This window comes from Atta cephalotes (assembly GCF_000143395.1).
Source record: "Atta cephalotes unplaced genomic scaffold scaffold00041, whole genome shotgun sequence".
Taxonomy (NCBI): Eukaryota; Metazoa; Arthropoda; class Insecta; order Hymenoptera; family Formicidae; genus Atta; species Atta cephalotes.
In genome coordinates, this window is record NW_012130105.1 from 931604 (window position 1) to 956227 (window position 24624).

A 24624-nucleotide genomic window follows, 5' to 3' on the forward strand; every position below is an offset into this window, starting at 1 on the left:
AATAAAAAGTTTTATGAAAATTTTATATTAATATAATATACTAACCTTATTCTTTTTAAAAAATTCATATAATCTTTTAGCTTCCCAAATGAGAATTCTTCTAAAATGTCGTCTTTTTCTTATATTTCTTCTTAAAGGCCCTTATTTGGATTTCCAAACAATTTAAAAATTGATACGCACAAATTAGCATGTTTCGAAGAGACCGGCAATTATGAGAGTGGCGATTGGAGCGCGACAACTTCCGGTCGGCCGCTCCGCGGCCGTGGGACGCCGCCAGAACGATTCACGCATGCGCAGTAATAATGTAATAGGCTAGTACATTCCGGAAATATGGCGCCCGAATGAAAGACGCTGAGCGAGAGTGCTTGCCAGATCTGTCGTGTTTCGCACATATTCGCACAGCCGGTCCGACAAAGTCGGCCCGCCAATACGCAGAATGAGTAATCTGTCGCCGTTTGGCGGCGGCAAGAACCCACCTTGGGTCCGCAATGCAGGTGAGCGATTTTTTGACGCGTGTTTTCCCTACTGCGAGACGAATACGAACGAGGTCTTCGTCGTATCACTCTCGTCGTCGTTCCGTGTGCAACGTGACGGAAAGCTGCCAAAATCCTTTATTATTGGCTCTGCTTCATGGCCGAACATACATTCGACCGTGTGAGTGTCACGATCTTATTACGCAAGTCCGATTCGCGCTGTCGGTTGCGTTATGTTCCATTCTGGAGCACGAGAGTTGCCTTCGACCACTCGATGACCTCCAAACTGCTCGCTGCCAGTGAAACAGTGCCCCAGAGGAATAGTTCACAGTAAACACCAACTAACAATAACATAACATCGCGTTAGAATTTCACGCTCGACAATAAAAATAAAAAATAAATGTAATGTGACACATGTTGTATATAATAGTTACATTACTGAATGATAATTGTTGATGTTATTGTTAGTTAGCGTTTAGTTGTCTTTTTCTCTTTCTATTATCCTTTCTTTTTGCTGTTGATTACTTCTCATGAAAAACTTTAGATCTGTTTTCTATACTTAAGCTAGTTTATACTTTTGGAACTTAAAGTAATCTATAGGTATATTTATTTAATATTTGAAAATCAAAATTAGAAGGAAAGTTCTACTGCAGGAATAAAAAACTTATTTTTGAGTAAAATTAATGATATCCGGAGCAACTTGTACGTCACATAAATTTGCAGCAACATTAGATTTGCATTGCTTGAAATTCTCAAAAATTTATTTACTTAAAACAAGACAAACATATATTTCCGCATGGAAGAAAGAGAAAGCAAAAATTCTGTATGCAAAAAGTGCAAAACAACGTGAACGAATCTATTATTACAACATTTGCAATGTTACTAATAATATATTGCTGAAATACTCTATATTATATAAAAATATATTGTTACTAAAATAAAACAATTTTCTGGAATGATATCTTTCCCTTTGCATATTTATAATGTAGAGAATACATAGATATGTAAAAGATTTGAAAATATATGAATTTAAATTGTGACATGTAAACTGTGATAAAAAATTTAAATTATATAATTATTTTTGATATTTTTTCTTAAAAGGACAAGGTATACAAAACATCCAACAACAAATGTTGGGCCAAGCCATGGGCAGTATCGGAGGACAGCCTATGGTGCAGTATCAACAGCAAACCCAACAAGTCTACCAACAGAGTCTAGGATTGCAGCAAGTAAGATATGGATTAACATTTTTATGTATTCAGTATCAGATTAATTATTTAAATAATTTTGTGTAGCCCAACATCACCATGGCATCAATGGCAACTCTCGGCTCGAATTTACCATCGGGTATAGCAGGACAATTATATCCTCAAGTCGCTACAGTTTCATATCCAACGCCACGGGCGTTAAACACAAATGCTTTTCAACCCTCTGTAGCTGGTGTTCCACAACAGGTGCAACAGAACGTACCTTCATCATCGACAAAACAGAGGGTTTTCACGGGTACTGTTACTAAAGTACATGATAACTTTGGCTTTGTAGATGAAGATGTATTTTTTCAAACTAGGTAAGTAAACTAGAACTTAAAAAGAAATACAATTTTCTTAAGCCTGAAACACAATGAAAACCACCGGTACACACAGTAGTCTAGTGGATGTCAAAATTAAAAATAACATAACAATCAAATTTTTCGTTATTTAATTTTTTTATAATTTCGCATTCAATAATATATTTATTATGTAATATTATGTAATATTATGTAATATTATATATTGCACACTTAAGAAATATATATCGGCTCCTCTTTTGCAAAGCAAATTTAAAAATGAAAGTTTTTTGCTGCAGAAATGTTTTTAGATATGATTTTCTGTAAAAATTTGGCAAATGTATAAACATATATAAACAATGGATGAAATAATGATTCTGAGGGAACATTTTCTTTGTGTATTTTTGGCAAATATATAGGCAGCGTCTGATATAAAACTGTTAAACTTTTGGAAACTCAAATAATTTTTTGGCAATTAATTTTTCAGTAAATTGTTTAAAATGTTAAATTCTTGTGTGATCATTAGTAATATACTACTTTCACTTATAATTTATAGATTACTATGTTACTATGTTATTATGTTATATTACTATATGTTACTGTTTTACTATGTTTTATACAAACTCTTATTTAATAATTAATATTTCGAATATTTATTTTCAATTCCCTACACTTCTTTACAATGAATTTAACAAGATTTCGACTCTGAGCGATGAATTAGTTATCTTCATTTTAATAATCGACGTATTGTTCAATTTTTACTTATCGATGTATATTATAAGATGTTAAAAGAAAGAGAGTTTTATGATCTCTTATTACAATTATTAATTTATTGTTGTTTCTCACTAGTCGTGTAACAAAATTTTGATTTTAATTTATTACATATAAGAATTGAAAAGAGCATTACATTTATATTGAACTGACGAAGATCAACTAAACATCGAAAATATTATTCGTTAGTGAAATTAATTCATTAATAAAAAGATTATTACATTACAACACAATTAGTATTTGCTCCTTTCTGAAACTTTTTTTTTAATTTATTATATTTTAATTTATTATATTTTATATGCTTTTACTTTGCATATTCTACTGAGTCTCTTTTTCTCTCTCTATTTCAGTGCGTGCGTAAAGGGATCTAATCCAATTGTAGGAGATCGTGTGCTTGTAGAAGCGTCGTACAATCCTTCAATGCCGTTTAAATGGAATGCCACTAGAATACAAGTGCTGCCTATGGGTAATAATAGCAACAGTGCAAACACTCAGCAAACTAATCAGCCAAACCGTCAGCAACAGCAGCAACAGCAACAGCCAAATAGGACATCAGGCACTTACAATGCTGTACCTCCTCCCACAGAAAATCCTAATAACAGGTGGAAAAATATGTACATAATTGTTGAATAATTAACTATATTATTATATTATCTATAACATATATTATTAGCTTATATTATTATGTTATTCATATTTCTGCGATATAAAGTAGTGTTTGATTTTAAATATCAAATATTTGAATCAATCTTTAACACTAATATCTTTAATATTAATATGTTTAATAGAAAAAAGCAACTTTGCAACTATTATAAGATACTTTAATATGATTGGTTATATATTAAAATCCATTGGAGAACTAAATACAAGAATCAATAATATTAAAAGATTTTATAATACAACTGTTTTTTCTACTGAAGCTGTTATCAAATGTTTCAAAGTTGATAACTATTTATAATATTAAAAATTTGGAAATATTTAAAACAGTATTTAAGTACTCAATGTTTAAATCCAAGTTTCAATAAATATTCCGAATATTTTATCAATGTAAAAAAATTGTATTGTAGTAGGTTTACATCAAGTACAACAAATTCCAATTCTACCAGCAACCGTAACAAAGTTAGTAGAGTACGAGAAAGATCTCCTCGTGAACGGAGAAATGACGACGAGGAAATAGAAAGAAAAAGACGTCGCGAAGAGAGAATAAGAGAACGCGAGAAGAAGGAGGATCGAAGCCCATCGAGGACTAGGAGAAGCAAATCGCCAAGACCACGCCGGCGTACGCGAGTCGTGCCGCGTTACATGGTGCAAATACCGAAAATTGCACTTGATTTGTAAGTGCAATTTATCTATTTTATGAATATGCATACCATTGGCGGAGTTTTATTGCTCCTTATTATTGCTCCTATTGCTCCTTATACAGGCCTGAAGCAGATGTTCTTGAAATAAGAAGACGCTATCAAAATATGTACATTCCTAGCGACTTCTTTTCCACTAACTTCAGATGGGTCGATGCCTTTCCACCGCATATGCCATTTACTCTTAATAAACCGTGCTCCTTCCATGTTATGCATAAAGATGTCGATCCGTGTAATGAAAATACAGCAGTACTGGAACCATCGGATGCTGATTATCTGTTTTCTGCGAAGGTCTGTCAAGAAGTTGTGTCACGGTTATCATTATATGATAAAATACAAGCAAGATTTTGTAGAAACGCGAGATATATGTAGCACGAGAAACTGGAATACAGACACATATTCGCATATCAAAATAATTTTATGTATTGAATATTTCTCGATTATTTTTAGGTCATGCTCATATCCATGCCCGCCATGGAAGAGATATACAAAAGATGTTGTGGTGTTTCTGAAGACAGAGATCCCGATCGTGATTACGTTCACCCTACACGCCTTATAAATTTCTTAGTAGGCTTACGAGGCAAAAACGAGACAATGGCCATAGGTGGACCATGGAGTCCTTCGTTAGACGGTCCTAATCCTGAAAAGGATCCGTCTGTGTTAATTAGGACGGCTGTGAGGACCTGTAAAGCACTTACCGGCATAGATTTGTCCAGTTGCACTCAGTGGTACGTCTTATCACGTAAAAATACTTTTCGTTGTACATCTCTGAAGCACTTCCATAGACTGCTTTTTTTTAAAGCCCCGATTCGTTCAAAAAGCAATGTGATATCACCAAATTTTTCTGCCCGTTAATATTGCATATTTCCGTCGATACTACTTTACAAACCAAAGGTCACAATTACGGAATTATTCTTCATTTATAAAAAATTCCATTCTTTTTTTCTAATTATCTAGGACTACATTTCTAGAGCTACATTTCTCTCATGACATAAAAACGAGTTATTAAAAAAAAAAGTCAAGATAGAACACTATATGACATTAAGCTATATATCTGACAGGTGTACTATCCACGATCTCGACAGACAGTAACTTCTAATATCAGTTCTCTGACTTGATAAAGATTGTAGCTCGATCTCTCTGCAGTGGAGGTACGTATTTATTATTCTAAACATGAGCGACTGATGGAGATTGCTGCACTGGATCCCGGTTTCGAGCACACCCTCCCCCCGTCGACGACGATACACGAGCAGTCGCGGCAGACAAATCATCACTATTGTTCTATTATTATATGATTGTGACCCACTGAGTTGTGCTTTCTCTCTCAAATGGTCTCTACGTTGTGCGCTGTACGTGGCTTTGTATGCAGTGCGTGGGCTTTACGAACAAGCGAGCGAACACTTAGCATATAAGGCAACGCTAAGCGGCATTAATCTGAGTTGACGTTTGGGTATTGTTTTTCCTTGCGGCACAGGTACCGCTTCCTGGAACTCTACTACAGACGCGCAGAAACGACCCACAAGTCCGGGCGAGTGGTACCCTCTCGCGTTGAAACCGTCATACTATTTCTCCCAGATGTTTGGAGCTGTGTACCTACCAGATTGGAATGGGACGGGCTGCAACTCAACTATAAGAAACAACTGGAGCGAAAGTTGCTACGTGCTGCCTCTAATCCCGACGATTTGGACGCTGCCAATGAAACTGATGAGGCTGCCGCCGCTGATCAAAAGGCACTGCCAACATCATCCCATATTACTTTTATAACTTTTTATTACATTATTATATATTTATATATATATTCGTGCCACCGTTTTTCCCTATTACTAAACTGGATTTTCAATAGGCTATACTTGTCCATCGATCCTATCAGTAAGTTAATCTCGGATATTGTAACTCGTCTTATTTTTTTCGTAACAGATCACACTCATCGGTTAAAAAAAAAATCATAATTTAGGTTTATTGGGTTAACGTACGGGGTATATTTCATCGATAAACAACAGTAAAATTATTTCAAAATGTAAGTTTACTTGGATTAATAGTGGATGGTTAAACTCTGTTCTTTTTCAATGAAATACATGGATTTGACTTCTTTCATAAGATGAGATTATTTTATGGAACAAGTCATTTACGATATTGCAAAACTAAAGCATTATGTATATGTACAACTTTTAATAAGACAAAGTTTGTATATACATAATTAATATTAAGATTACTGTTTTATTGTTATATGTGTAAATTAACAAGAGCTTTTAATGCTCTTAATGCAAACGCTTTTAAATGTCGCAAGCAAGGATCGACGGGTAATGTATCGCTTCCTTAGCCAATGGCAGTCACATTGCATTAACAAGAGAAGCAAGCAAGCCTAGCTCGGAGAAGAGCGCAGCTGAGCCATTCCCTTTCCTGAAACCTTCACCAACATTGAAAAATCATTCAAAAATTTTCATTTAATCATCGTTTTATACTACAACATTATTGATATTATCCATAACCTACCGATCACACAGACACCAGAGCCAGGACACTATGAGATTCTAGCAGTTATTGAGTCATACTTGACGGTCATCGTGAATGAAGATATGTGTATATCGTTACAATGTGAGAGAGTGTTGAAAAAAATAGAGAATGATGAGAAAGAATGAAGAGGGAGTGGTTTCGTTTCGTTATAGGGGCTGCTTCTGTTTTGTAGTTTTTTTCTCTGGGCTTTTTACTTCTCTTTAACTAATGTGTGCTTTCTTCTTCCAGGACGATTCGATGCCTGAGAAAAAGGATCCCACGCACTATTCTGAGCTAGATCCCAAATCGATGAATGTTAGTATTTAAATATGGAATTAAAATTTTTCTATTTCTCAAATTCAAATCCAATGTTTTTTAATCAATTACAGGTGAACGAATTACGTCAAGAACTGGCAGCTCGTAATTTAAGCTCAAAAGGCTTAAAGTCACAATTGTTAGCTAGACTTTTAAAGGCTGTAAAGTCCGAGCAAGCCAAAGAAGAAGGTCGGCAAGACGAGGCGGATGAAAACGAAGAAGACGTCCCAATATCAAAGGAAGAAGAAGATAAAAAATTCAGAGATAATAAAGATGTAAGCAAACACTACTAATATACACTTAAGCAGTTTTATTATTATTAAACATACAAATATTGAATATAAAATTATTTCTTAGAAATATATATATATATATATATATATTCAGATCTTTAATATCTATTTGCATTATTTTTAGCATGATGAAGATAAGAGAAAACTTTATGAACGTGAACGTACTGTACTTGAAAAGAGGTATACCTTACCCGATTCATCGCACATTATTGTTCATCCCTCTAGAATGGCCAAGAGTGGAAAATTTGACTGTACAGTTATGTCTTTGAGTGTGTTATTGGATTACAGACCAGAAGATACCAAGGTAATTTATTTTGGAAATTATTTTCATTTATTTCAAAAAAAGACAATTTGTACATAAATCTTTTAAATATGTAGGAACATTCTTTTGAAGTATCTCTGTTTGCGGAACTGTTCAACGAAATGTTAATGCGGGATTTTGGTTTTCGCATATACCGTTCATTATCCAGTCTCCCTGAAAAAACTAAGGAAAAGGATGAAGATAAGAAGAAAGATAAGAAAGATGATAAGAGAGATGATAAGAAAGACGATAAAAGGAAGGAAGATGAGAAGAAATCTAGTAAGAAGGATGAAAAACGAGATGATAAGAAAAGAGAAGAAGCCAAGGATAAAAAAGATGATAAAGATATAAAATGTAAAATAGACGACAAAGACAGAGAAAAGGAGAAAAATGACGATGAAGAAGAAGATGAAGATGATGAATCAGATGTAAGAAAAAGAGACTTCATTTTTTACATTTTACACTCCATATTTCATATTAAATTATTTTCTTTTATTAACAAAAAATACAATATTATTTTGTGAGTAGCGTTTATTATGCAACAAAATGATATAGTTAAGTTAATTGTGTTAATATAAACGTTGTTACTTATACAGGATGATGATTCTGTAAAAGACGGTAGGAGGGACAGGGATAAAGATGGAAAAAAAAGGAAAACAAAATTATATACACATGATCCTTATCTTTTACTTTCTTTTGTATATTTTGATCAGACGCATTGTGGATATATATTTGATAAAGATATTGAAGAACTTATTTATACTCTCGGATTAAATTTGTCAAGAGCTCAAGTACGGAAATTAGTACAAAAAGTCGTTACAAGAGATTCTCTGCATTATCGAAAATTAACAGATAAATCAAAGGAGGATGACTTAAAAGACGAGAAGAAAGACGATAAAGAAAATGACAAAGGTGAATCAGCTAAAGGAGAGAACGAGGAAGATATATTGCGTTCGCTTGCTCTCGGTAAACCATTTCTTCTTATATTTTCTTAATGAAACATACAACATATGATTAAGTATATTTAATTATTGCTATATGTTTGTAGGAAATAAAAAATTATTACCTGTATTTGTGGGTAGCGGACCGCCCTCAAAAAGAGCGCGAAGAGAAGATTGTATCTTAGAAAAAGCTAACGAAGAAACGATTCCGGAAGGTATCGTTATGTACAAAGGCTCTTTATTAGATGTAGAAAAACTTGTTAGTCAGTTGAAAAGATCAGAGAAAGCACGTTTAGATACCGAGGATCGTATGATGGAATTGCAGCACGAACTGACTGTAGTCAACGAGAAATCGATAAAACAAACTAATAGTATTAAGGGTCTTTCCGAAGACTTGAAAATGTACAAAGATAAATTACGGAGCTCAGATGAAAAGCTCAAGAAAACCTCTGTGAGTAAACTTTTTCTGTTATTTGTTTAATTTGTAAACGTAATTAAATATAAAGCATTTTACATTTCTTACAGACGGATTGCCATACTTACTTGACTGCGATAAAGAATATGTATCATGTAGCGACTAAAGCGTTACAGAGTGAGAGAAAAGTAGAGGTAGTAGAAATTCAAGATGAAAAAGTTAGCGGAGAGATAAACGGCTCTGAGATGGAAAGTAAATTTAAAACTGATACCAGGTGGGGAGATAACAAAATCCAAGTGAAAAAGGAACCCATCGATGTAGACAAAGATAAAAAATCTGACAATAAAACTTCTGTCAAGAGAGAAATTGTCGAGGCAGATAAGGAGAAGAAATAATTACATTAGCTATTTATCATAATATAGACAACATACGCACCAACACGAATAAAAAAAAGTTAATTTTATTTCACACATACGTGTGCATGCACGTATGTTGTTAGTGATAAAAAAAAGAAAAATAAAACAGATGCAAATATCAAGTGGTTTATCCAACACCAATAAGTGATCGAGACTCGATTTTGTAACTTTTTTCACTCGAGTGATAATATATTGTGGCATCTTCAGTAATAAAAAAAAAAGAGAAGCACTTCAATCATAACAATTCATAGGTCATTAAAATATCTTACGCAATTTTTTGCATTATTCATAATGAATAAATTTTTAAAAGGGCTTATAAAGTACCATTGATCTGCCATTAAGTGCCAGATATTGATACACCGATATTATAGATTCAAAAGTATATTATGTCACGGTTATTTAACTCAGATAAAAAGATTTTTACTGGAAATAATAGTACACAAACATGAAAAAGATTGCGTTTCTATCATTATTTCACTACTTGTTCATTTTACACAACATGAAATCACTTCTATAATAAAACTTATTTATAAGAATATGTTTGGAATCTTTTTGTGTCTTTTAAACTTAAGTTATAATTAATATAATATTATAATATTAAAATACATTTTTGTTCATTATTTTGTATGTATCATTCATTATTTCTTAAACAATATATGTTTCTTAATGAAGACAGATTGATAATTTTAATTGCTCTAACATTTAACGCAATAAACATTTAATGCAATAAATGTAATATTACAAAATGATAAAGTTACATCAATATTTGATTTCAGAAATGTCTGTATTATTGCGTTTTTATTAAATTTTGCGGAATTCTCTCTATCTCGTGCGTTGCTAGTCGATGTTCATAATATAATTAGCACAGCACAAAGTATTTAAAAAAAAGTTCTTTTCGAATGTGTTTATATGTGAAAAATTATCAGAATTGTTCAAAAGTAACAAAAAAAATAATTTTTTTATAATTTCTAGAGTAATGAATCGTTTATTACTGTGTAGCAATAAAAATAATTTCTTTTCGTTCTAGATGAGAAAATGTGTACAGTTTCGAAACAATTCAAATTGATGAGCATTTCTTTTCATAAGCTAATTTAAATACGATAAATTCATATATAAATTCATATATATAATATACTTTAAATTATTCATTACGTCCAGCAAAGTGTCAAACACATTCAAAAATTATGTACTACACAAAAACGTGTTCTCGAGCGTAAGCGATCATGCGTGATCGCGCGTTCCACTCCCAATTTTGCAGTTTACAACTCACGATGCCAAGGATACTATTTTGTACATAGTTTATCTATTATATAGAAATTTTTTGTAGTTTGTTAATAGAAAGCCACATTCTTATCAAAAAAAGGGAGTAAAAGGTAGCGTTATACAAGATTATAAAATAAAATGCGCGAACAATTCTGAATCTGTGTATGTTAACATTATACAAATCTTCTTAAAAAGAAAATTGTAATTATCTCCTTGGGCACATAGTAGTCAAGAACAATGATAACAATAAAAATTGTTTAAACAGTGACGTGTGTAATTTATGATACACTCTCTATTGATTCACTCTCGAATACAAACTAATTTTATTTTACATTTATTCGGTCTATTGAGATTTAATATAGTTGCGTATATTTAACTCGAATATTACTTTTCCGTTGAATTCAATATACAATGAAATTTAAAGTAAATATAGAAAAAAATCTGAGTTTTTTAATTTGTCATAGTTTTTTCGTAATATCTGATGAAATGTATTAAAATTTACGTACAGAATCTTTTTGGAATGCATACAATTTTATCATATTTGTTGTAATTTTATTATATGTTTATTATATGTTTTGTACATGGAGTTTGAAGTTTTTTTGAACTTTTCAAAAACATTTTATGATCTAAGAAGATAGAGTGAGAGTAGGATAAAGTTAAAAGAACAGTTATTCCCAACGTCATCTACACATTAGTCTCAATGACAATAATATTTAATCTTTAAATTTTGTTTAATTGTAGATACATGCATGCGCGATGAACTGTAGATGACATTCAAGAATGAAACTTTAGAGATTGATGCATACGAAAATTATCTTTATTTGCAGAAAATAGGTAAATTCATGTATTAATATTCATGTATTAATATAGGTAAATTCATGTATTTACATGATTTAGAAAGCATTAGACCCCGAGATAATAACTTTATTTATATCTTCAATCTCATAAAACGATAGGAAGGAGAATTAATGTCATTCTGAACATTTCTCGCCCATCTTCTCAAGCAATTCCTTGTTATCGCGAATCATTTTTTCCAAACGTTCTTTTGTTGCCTGCGTCTGCCTCTGCTCCAGTTTACGTTTAGCAGATTCTATTGCGGTTCGATATCCTGTGACATTACGGAAAATTTTGATGTGCTTATCGCCTGCAGCTAACAGATATTCTCCCATAGCATCAAATACCAAGCATGTTATGGGTCCTGTAAAAGATATTGAAGAATTCGTCAAGTTCTTTCAAATCCACATTGCTAAAATTGCCTCATAGAAATTTAAAACAATGTTTTTAGTACAGAATAAATAATTAATCCTTCCAATATTAAATTAGATTTCTATGAAGGCAACAATTGAATTATAATTTTACCAAGGAAAATATCTTCTATGATAGTATCCAGAACACCGGTAATAGTAGAGTAGAAAGATATAGATGATCTATGGGCGATCACGAGGACCTCTGCGTTTGGAGATAAGGCAAGGCTTGCTGGTGCAGTAGTGTTCCAGGTGCCAGTCATCAAAACATGTGGATCTTCTCCTTTTTCGAATTCGACTAGAAAAAAACAAGCGTGTAGAATTTCATACATTTCATGCTTAAATCTGTCATTTATCAGAGATTTATTACGTTACTTTTTGTATTGTAGAAACGATATGTCCCATCCTTGGACACAGTAGCCATGTGACTGGTGTCGGCGCTGAAACCGAAGTCGTGAACCCCAGATGAGTGTCCGGCGAGGTCAAATGCTTTAGCCACTGTCTTGAACTCGCCAGATTTACTGAAGACCACCTCCCATACGTTCACGTCCGGTGTAAAACCTTATGAATGGATTGATCTTATTAAAATATTTGTATATTTTTCTCATGCTATAAAATGATGTAACTTTGATCTAAAATTTAAAAAAATGTCTAGATAGCAATGTATCCAAAATCACAAGATGTCTTTAAGACATTATCTCATTTTATAGTAGCTGGAACTAATTATATTTAATTACGGCAAAGTGCTTTTTTACCCGAGGCAGCAACGAATCGGCCGCAAGGTGATATGCGTGCACGATAAGTAGATCCTAAATGCATCTCCACCGTTGCCAACGTCTGTCCTTTCAAGTCCCAAATAATAAGATCGTTCATTTTACTGCACGTGATGATGTACTTTCCAGTGCACGCGATATCCATTCCAACGACATCTTCAGTATGATGCTATAATAATAAAAAAAATTGACATAAAGCATAAACGAATTCCACAAAATAATAAATTTCATAAATATGACTATGTGAACAATCTTAAGAGAGCATAAATAAAATATATGCATTAATTATATTCATTAAAAGTTAGAAAGTCTATAAGAATCTATGAAACTTTACAACACGATTATTCTAATGTATATATTAATTATTGTAAATAAACAAAATAATTCGTACGAATAATTGCGTTGATTCTCCAGACTTTTTTCTAACTTTTTAATTATTATTACAGAGCTTTATTTTAACAATAATATTCTATTATTATAGCATTTTGAAAAGATCTCTCTAAGAAAAATGTAGGCAAAATAAAGAAATATCTTGGACAAATATAAAGATCGTAATACCTGTGGAAACTCCAGAGCCTTAGTCGCAGAGGCCAAATGACCATCTGATTTCTTCGCGATCTTGTATACCTCGATGACATTAGCCACGGCCTTGTGAATAATAAATGCTTTTCCATCCGGGGACCAGCGTATCAAAGTTGCGTGATCAAATTCTATGTTAATACGCAGAGATTTGCGATCTTTTGATGTGAAGTCTTTCGTGTACCACAACAACACAGTACGATCTGCAATAATGCAAAATATGGAAATAAATAGGATGAATTTGAGCTACATAAAAGAATTCTTAATTACGCTATCTTTAGTACCGAATGGTCGATATTTTTCGATTTTCTCAAAGAAATAAAGTTCATAAACAAATTTGATTTTATTCTTATTTTTTTATGAGAAATTATTTTTTTTTCTCAGTTATATTCTTTATTCTGGAAAATAATGTTATTATATATAGAATAAAATATATAAAATAGTAGATATTAATAATTGTAATATTAATCTTGAACAAATTGACAAAAATCAAAGAAATATAATTGATCTTTTACAAATCTTTTATTAATTAGGAATATTAATTAAGTGATACGGGATAAATAATTAATAAATCGTGAATATTATTACAAAACCTTTTTATTCAACAATGAATAGTCTTAATTCAAAATATGTGTGATACAAATGTGTGTTGAAACAAATTGAAATAATCTGATGAAAAGATAATCCTGATCAAGAACGGTATTATATTTATCACAAAATTAATTAGGAATTATCGTAAATATTTGATCTTACATGCATTTCGTTTTCTTCTCTATTCTCTAGCAAAAAACCATATCATGCACTTCGTTATCTTCAACCTATTTAACAATCCTAAAAATCAAATTGATTGAAAGTTGCTAAAATTAATTTAAATCTCTATGATAAACTCCCCACATTCTAATTAAATAAATATAGATCATTTTAAGTCTTCATTCTTCGACATTGCAGAGATATAAAAATCTTGATACATTTACAATTAATGATAATAACCCATCTAAGATAAATTAGGTTTTTTGTTTGGTGGTGGCATAAGTTCTGAATCATCTCGTGCAAATCTGTATTTCTCGATATAATCTAAAAGCCGTTCCTTCGTAACGGGTTTGTTGATGCTTTTGCATACAGACTCGGCAGTTTTAATGGAATTAGGAAACGACTTGTCTATTCGTTGACGCATGAAGACCCATTGACCATTTTCGAATTTGCACTCGACAATCGCGTTGTCCAAATCTCTCATATGCTTGGTAATCTTTATCGTGCCGTATGGCGTATTCAGTCCTCCTACAAAAAGATGACCAATCTTTCGCGGCAGAATTCCCATGCCCGATTCCGTGACGATTTTCAATTTAAAATCTACGGAGTTTAACGACAATGGTTTCCATTTTAAGACCTCGATGCACACTCCTGAGCAATACTTTTCCTTGGCAGGTTGAAATATTAAGCCATCTGGTTCGTGAGAAAGCTGTTTAGCGAATTTCTCGCCCAACAAATTTTTGCTCTGTGTTATATCCCAGAAATATTTCAATCGCACGGAGAATGGTTCCCGTTCCTTTATTAATCGTCCCTCCTTCATAGCTCTTAGTCTACCAGCGATTATTTTATTTTCGATAATGGAGTAACGATCAGGATGGAACGGTAATTTACTAACATCCTGTCCATCATACATGATAACATCGTAAACTAAATATCTAGGAATATTTTTGCCCCTATCTTTGTCGATTACCATTTCCTGTAAAATTATGATTTTATAAATACAATTCCAATCATTCATTTTTACAGTTCTTAAAATAGCTTTCAGTACATAGCTGTAACTTACACCGTCCATCAGAGTATCTCTCAAATTTCGGTTTTCTCGTACATGAGGAAATGTTAGTCCAGTTACTTCGAAAACGCTGTTTTCCCTATCTATAAAAAATATCTCTCCATCACCTTGTACTAACATCATGTATCTAAACAAAAAACAGTTGACAAAGCTTTTAAATATAATCTGTATATGTTTATATATGGAAGCAATATCAAGAAACACTTAATGTGTACAAATAAATTTCTAACTGACCTTGTGCCATCAGCTTTCCAAGATACTCTATATGGCTTTGTATGTAACAGCATTATATTGTCACAATCCATAGATACAGGCTGAGAACCAGGAAATCCTGAATCCTTCCATCCGCAGATGTCTTGGACTCGCCTCTGGATTCCAAATAGCTTCTTTTTTTCCAAGATAGGAGTAACACCAGGTACGCCAGCCATAAAAATTGGATTTTTATTAAAAATTTCACGTCTCTTCCTCTTGCCTTTCTCATCCTGACAATCTTCATTCTCCGTGCTTGGTCCTTCATCTGTATCCGGAATATTGGAATCATCATATTCCAGACACCATGCCGGTCTCGCAGGTGGAGGTGGAGCATCTGCCTCATCATCATATCGTTTATACAGCTCCTTTATATAATCGGCTTTGTAAATTCCAGGAGGTCTTGCAGTGGCAAACTCTGCTAAGCCAGCATCAACACTGGTATTATCTACCTCCACTAAGTAACTGATTATAAGAAAGCCAGTCCTGTTGAAACCATGTGTGCAGTGCACGCCAATGATCTCCAATGGATTGTGAGCAATGAAACTACTACAGAGTTGTACAAAGGCTCGAGTCTGCTCCTCGGACGGAGTCTCGCCATGACCACGACATTGCAATTTCACATAGCTACAATTGTAATCCTCTATGGTATCTTTATCATAAAACCTTGATGTATTAGTCAAATCTATCCACAAGCCCATCTTCAATTTCTGACTTTTCAGATTTTCGAAGAACATATCTACAGTGAATCGACAACCCTCAGGCACCTGGCTGTCATAGGCCGAAGATAGAGGCGTCTTAAAAGCTAGAAACTTGCCTTGGATCAGCCTCATCGCTTTGCGTGGACAATCGAGCCAGCGAGGTGGAACTCCCCGACCAACTCTGTTCTCGCTCGACATTTTCGGTTGATCAACTTGTTAAGGACGAAGCATACAATGTAGAAAAGAAGATGTAGAAAAAGAGATATGCAATGCGTCGCAGCTTTGAGTTCTTCAAAGAACAGTCCAGCATTTGGACTCGCTTGGTGCCAACGAGAGATAATAATTACTCAACCAGAAGTTTCGCGGTCTAACCTACTTCTTCATCTTCCGAGCATTCGTCACTTGCGGCGAGACTTTCCGGCGTACTTTCGCTACGTCATGAAATTGTACTTGGTCCGAAACCGGAAGCAAGCTTTGGAATTAAAACCGGCGAGCCGATCTTAATCCATAATTGTGGAATATCACCAAAATATGCGGTAAGCAACGACATCAACCATGGTATCCGCCATTGCGTGTACTGCGCGTCTTCACGTCGTAGACTGACATTCGATTTTCTATCGATAAATTCTCGATTATTCTCGATTTTGTCATTGCGATTGCGGCGCGCGAAATATAAATATCGAATTTCGCGAAAGAAAGAAATAAAGGGCAAGAATTGAAATACAAATTTTTCAAATTATTAAATATTAATATTATAAATATTAATATTAATAATAAATATTAATATAAATATTAATATTAATATTATAAATATTAATATTAATAACAAGAGACAACGTGAATTAATTTAGATTTCTCGCTATCCAAAAGATTAGTCATCTCGTGATGTAATAATATCCATGAGTGAGCAATAAATCACTCTCTGAACTATCAAATTTGTATTGGAATTCTCTGACATCTTATCGATCATTGTCGTGATTGTTAACTAGAGATAGCTAATGAGAACCGCGCTTTTTTCCAGGATTGTCCTTGCTTTGCTATTGGCTAACGATTAGTTAATGATCGTATATATTCTTTCTTTTCAAGAATAAAGCTCCTGATTTTTTACATTATGATAAGACAGATGTAATTACTTCATTATTATTATTATTCTTTTATTTAATTCATTATTTTTTTGTTTTCTTACATTAAGAATCATTTGAAAAAAATTAATAAGCCACAAGTTCGAATTTTAAAAACTAAGTTCTGAGAATTTAAATTTCAATAGAAAATTCAGTTGCGCTGCTTTGCACCAATTATACGCACTCTAAGAGGTTGTACGTGAATGTATGTATCTTCCAATAAGCGACACAATGCGACATAATGATTATGTCATCTTTGTTTAACATTGGCGAACAAAAAGGATAATAATCCATTGTGTCATATCGTGACACTTGTGTCACTTGCTGGAAGGCATTATACCTAACACGTGCACTTCGATCGATAAAACATCAACATATATTCCGTTAAAAATATAATGACAATTTATCAATCGAGACATTATATATTTATTATTTTATATACATATTATACAATTCGAATTTATATTGAGTACCTTCCATTTAAAGTGCAAAATTTTTCTCATAATTTTTATACGAATTGAAACATTTTTCAGAAATATTCGGACAATTTACATTTTCTCTCAGAATTTTTCATACAAGAATTTTGAAATATTCTGAAATTTTTCACCCCATAATTAAAAAAAATATTTTAAATTTTTAGATTTTATAACATTAACATATGTATATGTGAAAAGTTTCTGAGAAAAGATGGAGATTTTCAAAGAAATGTTACAATTTCTATAAAAAAATGTGAGAAAGTTATAACATTATATAGAAATTCTGAGAAAAATTTTCACCATTTAGTGACACACAACTCAACTGACAAATCAACACAACTCAGTGAGAAATGACAATAGAATTGATGTCGAATCAACGTCAATTTGATAATTTCGAATTTGATAATCGATTTAATGTCGATTCTATTGTTATTTCTCACTAGGTTCTATCTTTTTTTGTATTCTATGAGTAGCAAAGACAGAACAATATTGTGTCGACTTGTGTCACTAAATGGAAAGCACCCATTATATGCGAAATACATGAAAATTTATGCAATTGTATAATATAACGTGTATAATTCATACACTTCATCAAAACCTTCCTATTTATCTTTAAAGAAAAGAGATAAGATTTTAGAAATAGGGAAAAAATGCCGAACGATTTCTCGATATCGAAGAATGATAGAAGAATACAAGAATTTAGAAATCGAACCTCAGACGTTCAATTTCTCAGTAAACAAAATATGTACACATTAATTGTGTACATACATACACATTAATCGCTTTCTTCAGTATTATAAATATTATAATAGCCACGATCACGGTCACGATCGGAAATAGAAAACATGGGAGAGGGGAGGGGGAGGAGAGGGGTGATGAACGATTCGAGGTGAACGCGCAAATACAACAGGCAAGGAAATGACTGTGGTTCATCGGCGCAGAAAAATATTCTGACCTTGAAGACCTGGTGTGCATCGGCGCCACGGCCGTGTCACGATCCTCTTTATTTCACGCCGTACACGAATTTATAGCCGCGTTAAAAGTTGCTCCGGTGAATAATTCACGGAGTGAGCTTCGTTGAATCATGTGACTCATTGTCGATTCGGGCGAATGGATGCTACACGATACTCGGAAGACGCGATTATCCGAGGCGACGAGGAATTCTTTTTGAGCATGTGAGATCGTCGCGCGAAATTCCGATGAAAACAATTAACGTGATCCTTGCCGTTCTCGGGAAGAAAAAAGGAAGCCTTGTCGTTCGAGATTTAGCCGATCATCATTTAAATTTTAATTAAATTTTAATTAAATTTAATTTATTCATTTAAATTATTTTTTACTTATTTTCTTTATTTAAATAATTATCGAAGATACTTATTTCAAATGTAAAAAAGGGAACGATATTCGACACAACTTAATAATTGATTTTCGATTTTTTATTATAATTGAGTTAAAATATTAACTATAAAATATCAAAAATGAAACTAATTTAAGTGAATTAACTTCATAAATTTTTAAATGTGTCATTTTTTAAATAAAAGACTGATATATATATATATATAATGAACAATTTAGCAACAATATATAAAAGGATAAAAATTTCAAATAGATAAATAAAAAATTCTAATAAAACTCATAAGAGAATCGAAGAAATATATTTTTCAAAATTAAATCTAGATATTTCGACTTTCAGTTTCGGTCTTTTCAATATAATACTGGGTTAATAATTTCGCTCTATAGTAAACCATTAAATTTATCAAATTAAATAATTACAAAACGTTGTCAAACCGGTAAGTTCACGTTTAATGATTTTTTTAGACATTAAATTTATGTTTCTGGTTCGAACGTTTTGTAATTATTCAATTTAACAATTCTAATAGTTTACTGTAGAGCGAAATTGCTATTAGGTTAACTTGTCAATATTACTGAAGAAGACCGAAACCGAAGGTCGAAACATTTGTATTTATAATTTCGAATAATATACATGTTTATCCTCTACTGGTTCTTACGGACTTTATTTTTTGAACGATTTAAATCTTTCGGAGAACACAAGCTTGTTGTTTCGAGAAGCTCGCTGCCACGACGCGAAATCGTAGTCCGGAACCGTGGGACAAATTGACAGGCGATACGAATGGAAAAGCAGAGATCTTCGTGCGCGTTATAATACACGGTGCGGTCGGAGAAAGCGCAAACATGTCTTTCTATTTGACATCTCGTTAAGGAGAGCTCCAACGAGCCGGCTGGTATCGACAATGCTTAACGCCATGCATCGGATTTAATAGAGGTTGACTGTAATATGATCGACCTGGGTACGTATTATGAAATTGTTCGGAATGGATTCTGATCGGAATCATTCGCGTTCTTCTTATAAAACAATAAATTAAAGAGGAAAATACTAAATTTTAATAAAATTTATTAAATAAATAAGTATTTAATATTTATTTGAATAGTACCAATTAAATTAACATTTACTTACAGCAAAAAAATATTTACTCAATAAAAAAATATTAAAAAGTTAAATGAAATTAATGATTCTCATATCAAATAAATATATCTTTTTTTTATCTTTACTAAATATTTAATTATATTTTTAAAACAAATAATTTATTTAAATTTAGTACATTTTTTCAGCGTAAAAATCTAGGAAATGATAATCCGATCGGAATCCATTCTATAATATATCTCGCTCCTTTCGAAAACCACGACGATAGAAAATACTTTAATTGGAGACCAACTTCCTCCGGAAACTCCGTATATGCGGATAGTTATGCGAGTCCCGGTAACAACGAATAAAGATCGTCATACCTCGATAAACGCTAAACCAAAAGGAAGTTCGCAACATATAAACATCTTATCTTGTGATATGTAAGACGAACTTTACTTGCGGCTTCTTCGAACGACGACAGAAAACTTTGTTTAGTCATCGCAATTTTGAGAAACGAGAGGGACGTAAAGTACATGCAACAAAAAACTTTAAGAAATAAATCTTACTTTAGGTATTAATAATGTGATATAAAACAGATATAAGTTTTTCATTTTATTAATACACCTTTCAGATCTCTAAATTACACATCTCTAGATTTATTACGAACTTATACGGAATTATTTACATAATTAAATAAGCAGTAAATAATTAATAATAATTATTTACGACAATTAAAAATTAAAAGTCGCAAATTTAGAGTCGCAATTAAGAATTATTGAGGTTAATTTATTATATCTCGCAGTAAAAAAAATTTCAATACTTTCGGTTTCACTTTTATGTCAATGAGATGACAAAAATTTATGAGAATTTTGTTTCTTTTTAAGGCACCAAATATGTTTTTCTTCCCTCAAGTTTGCAAAACAACCGATTTTTTAGCAAACATAATTCAATGACAACTCATTAACTTTATGTTCTATAAAATTTGCGTCTCTCTCTTTTTTTTTTTTAAATAACTTTTCTTTTGCTTCTTTTTTAAAATATCAAATGTATTTTTCTTTCTTCAAAAGATTGCGAAACGACACAAAAGAATGGGTTTCAGAATTTTTTAAGGTAGAATGTATCAACTGTATTATCACATAAACAGCAATATTTGCATTTATAATGATTTGTTTTTTGACATTTTAGAACTCAGAAGTCTCCTTTTTATTCCTGATATTGAATGAAAAAATATTAGAAAATATTTTTAAATCATAACTTTTGATTCTTAAAGAAAGTATAGGCAAAATTAATTATTAAAAACAAAATTTTTGTGAATGGAGTATTCATTAATATCAAAAATTTTGTAAAAATTTTTCTTATACATATCGGATCTTATTTTTTATACATATCATTATACATCAAAATTATAACTAAATTTACAGAAATTATTTATATCGGGCGAAAAAAAAATTTTACATAACAACAAAAAAATTATTCAAAAGTAACATTATATTTTTCTATACTTAAAACTAAATAAAACATTTTGGGGGAGGGGGGGGATTTAAATCCCTAAATTCTTCCTCTGCAGACACGTATCCGATTTTTCATTAAACACAACTCAATGATGAATCGTCTATCGATTTTACGTGGAACGTGCGACACTCCTTTTTTTTCAACGGGCAATCGAATCCGGCCAGGACGATCATTAAATATTCTGGAGATGGGACGAGCCGCTGAGGATTGGGAAATCTTCTCTGACGGGAAAACGAACATGGTCCCGCCGCTTTTGTTTGCGAATTACGACACGCGGCCGCCGATTCCGAGCTCCTTCTTTTTCGTCATTCCTTTTGTGCCGTACCATCGCGAAAGAGAAATGGGAAACGTGGGTCCGTGGCAAAATAACTGGCACACCACACTGGCGTGAGCACGTATGCGACCGGATACCAAAATATATTATCCGCGTACGTGTCGTTCGTCATCGATAATTCATTTTCTCCTGTTATGTCGTATGTCCATAGCATAGCGAAACGTGCTGATCGATTGTCACTAATATACTCCGGTCTACGTCAGATTAATTATTTCAGAAGTGCAAAGAGATAATGCAATTAATGCCTCGTTCAAAGAACGCAAAACGAAGAATTTGCGTTCAAGAAATTCCATAATAATACGTGTTTGAAAACGTTTATTTGAAAAGCTCATGAGTTCCATCACGACTGTTTTCCTGTTGATCTTTTTAGATATATCTTGTCTTTATCTTTTACTCTCTATTTTTATTTTGTGATATGTAGAGAAATTAACAAAATTAATTATTCTAACAAAATTAATTATAAAATATATAAAATAATAATATTAAAATATTATAATAATATGATATAAAATATTATAACAATATAATATAGCAATATAATAATAATCATCATATTTTTACAAGTCGGCACAAAATTGTGTGTAAGTTAAATATATTATCTAGAAAAACATCAAAATATAGTATAAATTTCCTTTTCTTGGCTAATTTTCTTTATATAAATTAATTAGCGATTACACAAATAGAATTAATACTAAAAGCATTATATTTCATGATTTTATTTTACATTGAAATTTACAATAAATAAAACATGCAATTCTTGATATCTTTCATAGTATTTCTTTAGATATTATTTTCACATTGCTTCAAAATACGAAAAGTTTTCTTACTAAACGTGCCGCATTAATTTTATAATTTTATACTTCGTCAGATAAACATCATTCCTCTTCAAGTCTTATCATAGCAATTATATTTTCATTATCTTAACGATAGATCAACTAACCCATTTTCTCAGCTTTCATATGAAACGTGTATGTGCGAGCAGTTTTAATATACAGGGTGATTCATGTTAATCTTAAGAAGCAATTATTTTTCGAAACTACGTATTTAATTAAAATACATTCCAAATAAATGATATAGAATATTCCTCTATACATACAATTTTTATTTGAAATAGTTTTTTGTAAATAAAATTGTATATTTTAGAAATATTTTCTTGTAAATAAGATTATACTGAATCACTTTATATATATGTATGTATAAAGAGAAGATAGAGAGAGAGAGAGAGAGAGAGAGAGAGAGAGAGAGAGAGACAGAAGAAAGAGAGCATTGAATATTTATATAATATTTTATATTATATGGCATTTATAAACGTTTTCAGAAATTGTTACCACAATGTCGGCGACTAACAATAAACAAAAAAGATTGACACATATCATGCATGTAGCAGTAAGGAAAAACAAGAGATTCAATAAGATGTTTTAATTTCCATTTGAACTTAAAATATGTATTTAAATATGTATCTAAAAAATCTCTTTATGATGTTTTTTAGATATCTTTTAGATTGTATGTCTCAAGAAAAGTCTTTATGATGCCCTCTAACTATAATCTTTATAACATCTTTTAGACATGCATGTTGTTTGGGAAACTTTATTATTTCTATTATTTCTATTTACTTAACTGGCATTTCGAAAAGATATATTTCGTACGCAAAGCTAGAAAAGCATTAAAAGCATTGTGATTAATGAAGGATTGTAATATTTCATTAAAATGAAATAATGTGTAAAGTATGCACAAATAAAGTACACACAATGATCGTAAGATCACACAATCATAAATAAATATGATGAGCAGGTGTACATAATATCGCAGCATATATATTGACATTCCTGACATCGTGCTTTTATCAAAGAGATCGATATTCCACCAGAGACTTAAACCAAATAACATGGATTAAAATTTCGGTCTAATTACGATTATGATCTAAGGCTACCCAACGGCTTTGATGTCGGTTCCAGTTCTCTTCTTCTTTTCTTTTAGTGGTAACGATAATTGCTACATATATATAATTATCGCAAACTGAAAATGATCGAAAAGGACCGAAAGGCAAGTGGATTAATCATTACAGTATAAAAGAAATCAGAAATTGAGTATAATCTCATTATTGCCATAGGATCTGGTTTTAGGCTGTTTAAATAGCAGATAGAATTAGAAACTCGGGCGAAAAATGCAAAATATGTCTAGATATTCATTGACTTATTCACTTCTTTTTTTTTCTCCGTAAAGTTCAATGTGATATAAAAGACATTCTTTCAGAAAATGTTTCTATTATATTTTCAGGAAACGTCAACAGAAGAAAGTATCAATCTTTTTTCTTTAAAGCAAATAGACCCATAAATTTATAGTTCTTTAACTGTCACCATGTGTACAGATGTGTATGTGTGTACATATATATAGAATGCTAATTTAAATATTGCAAGAGTTCCAAATAGCTTAATTGGCCCTGGATAAACAAATTAAAAATCCGCATTAACATCTTAAAATATTATTTAAGATAATATTAAAATATTATTTAAGATGGTCTTAAAATAAAAAATGGACTATAAATACCAACCTATGACATAGTTTCTTCAAACATTTATAAAAAGCAAATACCATCTAATATAAAATTTTGTAAATACAATATCTAATATATTTTCTTAGAATATATAACTTTATTTAATTACATAATATACTATTTACATATTTAAAGATACGATAGTGTTTCGACTAAGAGGACACATATATAACATTATATATAAATAAATATATATATATATATATATATATATATATGTTATTATTTTTTTATTTACGTATGATATAATGAAGT

The 24624-nt window shown here is 31.7% G+C and overlaps 3 protein-coding genes across 3 annotated transcripts; 1 reads left to right on the forward strand and 2 right to left on the reverse strand.

The window, feature by feature from the left end:
• The first annotated feature begins 436 nt into the window (after positions 1–436).
• Positions 437–9301, forward strand: LOC105622169 (cell division cycle and apoptosis regulator protein 1-like). Its single transcript, XM_012203599.1, has 15 exons — positions 437–494; positions 1575–1702; positions 1769–2040; positions 3141–3392; positions 3858–4124; positions 4214–4439; positions 4599–4876; positions 5623–5878; positions 6891–6956; positions 7031–7231; positions 7374–7553; positions 7628–7978; positions 8147–8516; positions 8599–8942; positions 9017–9301. Exons 1-15 carry the CDS (start codon positions 437–439, stop codon positions 9299–9301), a joined length of 3534 nt encoding a protein of 1177 aa, XP_012058989.1.
• A 2255-nt stretch (positions 9302–11556) lies between these two features.
• LOC105622220 (transducin beta-like protein 2) lies at positions 11557–14175 on the reverse strand. Its single transcript, XM_012203646.1, has 6 exons — positions 14172–14175; positions 13161–13384; positions 12585–12771; positions 12205–12390; positions 11945–12127; positions 11557–11783 (listed from the first exon to the last, which is right to left on the reverse strand). The coding sequence occupies exons 1-6, from the start codon at positions 14173–14175 to the stop codon at positions 11557–11559; spliced, it is 1011 nt and encodes a 336-aa protein (XP_012059036.1).
• LOC105622221 (mRNA-capping enzyme) lies at positions 14176–16148 on the reverse strand. The gene is made up of 3 exons (XM_012203647.1): positions 15235–16148; positions 14995–15127; positions 14176–14907 (listed from the first exon to the last, which is right to left on the reverse strand). The coding sequence occupies exons 1-3, from the start codon at positions 16146–16148 to the stop codon at positions 14176–14178; spliced, it is 1779 nt and encodes a 592-aa protein (XP_012059037.1).
• Between the last annotated feature and the right edge of the window lie 8476 nt (positions 16149–24624).

Coding starts and splice junctions, on each gene's coding strand:
- LOC105622221 (XM_012203647.1), bottom strand. CDS start 16,148: ATGTCGAGCGAGAACAGAGTTGGTCGGGGAGTTCCACCTCGCTGGCTC. Junction 15,128..15,234: donor TGGAAAGCTGATGGCACAAG/GTCAGTTAGAAA, acceptor TTTTTTGTTTAG/ATACATGATGTTAGTACAAG. Junction 14,908..14,994: donor GAGATACTCTGATGGACGGT/GTAAGTTACAGC, acceptor ATAATTTTACAG/GAAATGGTAATCGACAAAGA.
- LOC105622169 (XM_012203599.1), top strand. CDS start 437: ATGAGTAATCTGTCGCCGTTTGGCGGCGGCAAGAACCCACCTTGGGTC. Junction 5,879..6,890: donor CTGCCGCCGCTGATCAAAAG/GCACTGCCAACA, acceptor TTCTTCTTCCAG/GACGATTCGATGCCTGAGAA. Junction 6,957..7,030: donor TAGATCCCAAATCGATGAAT/GTTAGTATTTAA, acceptor AATCAATTACAG/GTGAACGAATTACGTCAAGA.
- LOC105622220 (XM_012203646.1), bottom strand. Junction 12,772..13,160: donor AGGCTCTGGAGTTTCCACAG/GTATTACGATCT, acceptor TTATTATTATAG/CATCATACTGAAGATGTCGT. Junction 12,128..12,204: donor TCGTTTCTACAATACAAAAA/GTAACGTAATAA, acceptor GTTTTTTTCTAG/TCGAATTCGAAAAAGGAGAA.